The sequence below is a fragment of the Tupaia chinensis genome, unplaced genomic scaffold, assembly GCF_000334495.1.
Source record: "Tupaia chinensis unplaced genomic scaffold, TupChi_1.0 Scaffold150006_1, whole genome shotgun sequence".
In the NCBI taxonomy this organism is placed as follows: Eukaryota; Metazoa; Chordata; class Mammalia; order Scandentia; family Tupaiidae; genus Tupaia; species Tupaia belangeri.
The window spans coordinates 4415806-4421678 of record NW_006209847.1 but is presented as its reverse complement, the minus strand read 5'-3'; the positions used below and the strand labels follow the sequence as shown (position 1 = coordinate 4421678).

At 53.4% G+C, this 5873-nt stretch overlaps 1 protein-coding gene across 1 annotated transcript in view; it reads left to right on the top strand.

The window, feature by feature from the left end:
- LRP1 (LDL receptor related protein 1) overlaps positions 1 to 5873 on the top strand; it is a 94583-nt gene that overhangs the window by 28076 nt on the left and 60634 nt on the right. Inside the window, 5 exon segments of the mRNA XM_027769638.1 lie at positions 206 to 368; positions 460 to 682; positions 2331 to 2520; positions 2959 to 3102; positions 4519 to 4755. Coding sequence (XP_027625439.1) covers positions 206 to 368; positions 460 to 682; positions 2331 to 2520; positions 2959 to 3102; positions 4519 to 4755 — 957 coding nt within the window.

The window sequence follows — 5873 nt, the reverse complement described above, 5'->3', positions numbered from 1 at the left end:
AAAGAGTGCAAGGCAAGATGTGCTGTCGCCGGGAACTTCTGTAGTAGCTCAGGGCAGCAGGGAGCCATCGCCATAGCCAGGTGGTGTAGGAGGATGCCCAAGAGAAGGTAGCTTACAGGTGTGGGTTCTGCACCAACAAAGAGTGGGTGTGTCCATGGAAGGACTTAACACCCCCCACCATAACTCTTTCATTTATACTTCCTAGATGTGGAACAGATGGCCATTGACTGGCTGACGGGCAACTTCTACTTTGTGGATGACATTGATGATAGAATCTTTGTCTGCAACCGAAATGGGGACACGTGTGTCACTTTGCTAGACCTGGAACTCTACAACCCCAAGGGCATTGCACTGGACCCTGCCATGGGGTGAGAGTGGCAGGAAGCGGTTTTGGCAGGGGTTGTGGTGGGGAGGAGCGTGCCCCACATCCAAACCTCTTTAACATGCATCTGCCCACAGGAAGGTGTTTTTCACTGACTACGGGCAGATCCCAAAGGTGGAGCGTTGTGACATGGATGGGCAGAACCGCACCAAGCTGGTTGACAGCAAGATCGTATTTCCTCATGGCATCACATTGGACCTGGTCAGCCGCCTGGTCTACTGGGCCGATGCCTACCTGGACTACATTGAGGTGGTGGACTACGAGGGCAAGGGCCGGCAGACTATCATCCAGGGCATCCTGGTGAGGGAGCTTCGTCTGAGCTTACTGTGGGGGAATTATTGTCCAGGGCCTTCTGGTGAGGGGGAGACCTTTGCAGGGGAACTATTCTCTAGGTCTCCTGGCAAGGGGGTGGACAACATGGAGGCACAGTTACCATGAGCCCTCTGGTAGGATTAGGGTGAACATGAGCACTCCAGAGAAGGGACAAGGTATGGCCTCCATTCTGAGGCCAGCAGTCATCAGAGATACCTTTTACTTCCTTTTTCTCATTTGGTCCTTACAATAACCCTTAGGAGATGAGCGGGCTTGTGTTTTAGTTCCCTTTTGGCAGATGAAAAAAAGCAGAGCTCAAAGAGGGTAAATAATTTGCTTGAGGTTACACCAATGGGCAGTAGTACTCCAAGCTTTAAGTCTTAAACCCTTCCTAGACTCTTGTTCAGAGTGGGCACCTCCATTCTGGGAGAATGAGGGTGATCGACCATCCCAGTTTGCTGGGTTTCAGTGCTGAAAACACTCCAAGTCCTATGAACCACCACACCCCTTAGTCTTGGGCACACTGAGACAACAGTCAGCCCTGATGAGCTGTGTGGGTCGTGGAGGTGGTGGTGGCTGTTCGGGACTTGCTTGGAGCAAAGCTCCCAAAAGCTGGGCTAAGTCAGGCTAGAAATGTTCTCTGTGGACAGTTTAGGGCCCAAATCTAATTCAGCCTAAAATCATTAAAGTGCCCACTGTGTGAGGCACATGATTCTTGCCCTCAGGGGGTGTGGGTAGAATGGGTAGGATAAATCCACAGACGACAGCAGACACTAGGTGAGAGTATTACCAGAGAGGGAGAGTATAGAAGGAGAGAACGTGTCTGGGTAGAAGATTCCAGAAGTTCTTGAAAGAGCTACTCTATGAAGGATGGTGGGATCTTGACAGAAAAAAAAAAAAACAAGATCAGCCACCCAGAACCAGCAGATGGCATAGCAATTACATCACTGGACTCCCATATGGCTGACTGCAGTTCAAGTCCCAGACCTGGTGGCTTGAAAATCACACTGGGCACATGTGTGTATGTGCCCAAGATTCCAGGAGGAGAATGGAGAAGGGATTGTGGTGTGACCATCCTCCCTGTGGGGTGATTTATCATTTTCCCTCTCACTGTGTCTCTCTCCAACAAGTGCACACACCCTAAGGCAAAAACCTAAAAAAAAAAAAAAAAAAAAAAAAAAAAAAAAGATGGATTGAAAGATAGGCCAGCCAGGGGAGACAGGAGTTAAGCATGGAAGTGAAAAACTGGAGGATGGATTTAGGAATGCAGGTTTTGAAGCCAGAGGCTCTTCAGGGCTAAGGGAGGATTCCCCTCTGTCTCATGCTCACCATTCCCGCCTTCCCGTCCCAGATCGAGCATCTGTATGGCCTGACTGTGTTTGAGAATTATCTCTATGCCACCAACTCGAACAAAGGCACACACCCCAAAGAAAAAACACAAAAAAAAAAAAAAAAAAAAAAAAAAAAAAAAAGATGGATTGAAAGATAGGCCAGCCAGGGGAGACAGGAGTTAAGCATGGAAGTGAAAAACTGGAGGATGGATTTAGGAATGCAGGTTTTGAAGCCAGAGGCTCTTCAGGGCTAAGGGAGGATTCCCCTCTGTCTCATGCTCACCATTCCCGCCTTCCCGTCCCAGATCGAGCATCTGTATGGCCTGACTGTGTTTGAGAATTATCTCTATGCCACCAACTCGGACAATGCCAATGCCCAGCAGAAGACGAGCGTGATCCGTGTGAACCGCTTTAACAGCACTGAGTACCAGGTCGTCACCCGCGTGGACAAGGGTGGTGCCCTCCATATCTACCACCAACGGCGTCAGCCCCGAGGTGAGCAGGGCTTCACGGTCCCTCAAAAGCTGGCTTCACAACAAAATGGCTCTGGCTGTCCCTGTGGACCATCCTGTGGGGACCCCCAGTTCTTTCCTATCTTGGCTGCTCCTCCTTGCCATACACCCAGGCTGCCTACCCTGGCCCCTCAGCTCCCTCTGCCAGCCCTGACGTACCTCCTCCCTGTCTCCATGCCGGCCTGTGGCCGTGGGCACCCGTATGCCTATCTCCCCTGACCGCTGAAGCTCACCCAAGAGAGTCTGAAGGCTTGGTGGCAGCAGGGCAGAGGGATCCCAGTCTTGTAGCTTCCAGATCCTGAAGTGGGACACGAGGCACAAAGCCCACAGCAGCAGGGAGCGTGGTCAGGCTTCAAGACATTCACACAAGGCCTGGGGCATGGGGCTCGGGGGTCCTGACCGCTCTCAACCCTGCCCACAGTGAGGAGCCACGCCTGTGAGAACGACCAGTACGGGAAGCCAGGCGGCTGCTCCGACATCTGCCTGCTGGCCAACAGCCACAAGGCGCGGACCTGCCGCTGCCGCTCCGGCTTCAGCCTGGGCAGTGACGGGAAGTCGTGCAAAAGTAAGTGACAGGCAGAGGCACACACCTGCCTGCTGGGCTGGGGTGGGAGGTGTCCTCAAATGGCCCCCTAGCCGGCTGCTTCTGTGAGATGCAGAGGAGTGAAAGTACTTACCCACAGTGTCACTGCTAGTGGGGGTAGAGCAGGACTTGAACCCACATCTGGGAACAGGGCTGTTCCTACTACCCACTCAGGCTCCACAGAGACTAAATGGGCTCCTCCATTTGCTCGGCAAGTGTCTGGTGGTCACTCCCTGTGGGCGCTGTTCTAGCTATGGGGATTCAGCGGTGACGGAGTAGATACCGTCCCTGGCCTCATGGAGACTGTAGTCTAGTAGAGGAGACAGCAGACAAATACCTGCGACTGTAGGTGGTGATAGGTGTTGTGAAGAAAATAAAGCCGAGGACAGGTTTAGAAATGGCAGTGAGCACTCCTCTGAGGACCTGGCATTTGAGCCAAACTCTGTGGAGAAGCCAACCATGTTTCTGCCTGAGCAAAGAGCATTCTGGCAGAGGGAACTGCAGTGCAAAGGCCTGGAGAACGGTGTGAGCTCGGTGTGCTGGAGAATAGCAGAGGCCAGTGGGCTGCATGGGGCGAGTGAGGAAACGCGCAGAGGGAGAGGAGTCATGAAAAGCTTGTGGTGACATTCAAGAAGAGAAGTGATGTGATTGGATTCCCATTTGTATAAAAATCACACTGCACTGGGTGGAGGAGAGGGCATAGGGAAGTAACCAGGAGGGCGTTTCGGTGGTGGCAAGAAGTGATGTGGTTCAGACTAGGATGATAGCAGAGGAAGTGGTGAGAAGCGATCAGATTCCAGCGTGTTTTTTTTTTTTTTTTCTTTTCTTTTCTTTTATTTATTTATTTATTTATTTATTTTTGGAGAGTTTTTTGCTATAGGGCGTGTGCGCTCTCCAGAAAGACAGAGACAGAACGCAAGAAATCACCGCCCGGGGGGATGGCCAATCCCTTCTCCTCCATTCTCTCAGGATCGTGGGCACACACGCACACGTGCCTAGCATGAGATTAAGCCACTGGGTCCACCAGGACTTGAACCATGGTCGACTACATGAGAGTCCAGCGACATAGCCATTACGCTAACTGCTGGTCACTTCAGCGTGTTTTGAAGCTACTGCTTTCAGACTGTGAACTTCACTACTGAGCAGCTAAAAGCACTCTATCCTCCTGCCCTTTCCCACCCCAAGAGTGCACAGGTCAAGACTCCAGGTCCTTGTGGCCCAGGATCCAGAGCCATGCATGTTATTATCATTTGTGTGATCTGACCCTGAGCCCTGTCTCCCCAACATCTGCAAACCTAGTGCGATCCGGGCCTTGCACTCCTTGAACCAGGGCCCCAAGGCAGGGTGGCGGTCGGTCATGCGTGTTTGTCTGACTGCCCCTGCTTGTGCCTGCCCTAGAGCCGGAGCATGAGCTGTTCCTCGTGTATGGCAAGGGCCGGCCAGGCATCATCCGAGGCATGGATATGGGGGCCAAGGTCCCAGACGAGCACATGATCCCCATCGAGAACCTCATGAATCCCCGGGCCCTGGACTTCCACGCTGAGACTGGCTTCATCTACTTTGCCGACACCACCAGCTACCTCATTGGCCGCCAGAAGATTGATGGCACTGAGCGGGAGACCATCCTAAAGGACGGTAAGAGCCCCTGAAGCAGGAGGTGCAGGGGGAGGGAGGGCAGTCCCCTGGGAGACTCAGCCTTCCTGGGACAGGACATGATCTTGGACCTAGGCATGGCTTTCTCAGCGCCCTCTCAGCATGGAGAGTCCCCTGCTGACTGGTTGACTGGGCTGGTTGGCATGGAGATGAGGGGATAGACAGATTGACCCCTGCATGACCCCCTTCTTGGCTGAGCCGAAAAGAGGCAGGAGGATGGATGGGTTAGGCGGTGTGGGCCGTCCTTGCCAGCCCTTGGGAAAACTCAGGGTCTCTCTGCCTTTGGCTCAGAGCCCTGGAGCTTCACGCAGCATACAGCCAGGAGAGGCCCAAGGCCTTGAATCAGGGCCGGGCATATCAGATTGGAGCGGGGCGCACGCACATACATGTGCACACAGAGACCATATAGCCAGACCTGCAGCCACCGAAAGCCGCGAGCTTACATGTCCCAAGAAAATGGCATGTGGCAAATCAAATATAATTTTTCCCTCTGAGCTGCTCAGGCAGGTGAACGGTGCATTGTTCTCTGAACGTCTGGTGGAAGCCCCAAATGCTACAGAAGTGCTGCCCCGAACCTGCACCCAGGCCCCAGGGCCACTCCCAAACCGCCGATCTGGCTGATTTCAGTTGCCACACTTTGCCCTGCCTCCTACCCCCCGCTGAAGCTTGGAGAACCTCGACAGTCAGCAATCATAAGACTTTGGGGAAATCAAAAGTAACTCCTCATCAGGAAAAGATCGGGGTTCCCTATACCAGGGGAACTGCTATTTAAAGGACTCTTGAGATAAGCCTTTCGCTAAGTGAAAAATCACTTCCCAATTCATTAATTCTGTTGGTTCAGGACTTTCAGGCCCATGATGTGGCGTCACACTGTGTCCAGAGCCACACACACATTGCTTCCACTGTCCACCTAAGCACAGGCCCGGACGTGCCCTCACCTCTCACGAGAGCCCCGTCAGCCCTTTCGTGTATCGGCTGCCATGTGCACGTCTGAGAGCCAGTGTGCCAGTCCTCTCACAGACAGAGCAGCATGGATGGTCTCCTGGCTGCTCCCTGCCTGGGGCACCCCCCCCCCCCCCCCAGGGCCCCCCGGGGGCCCC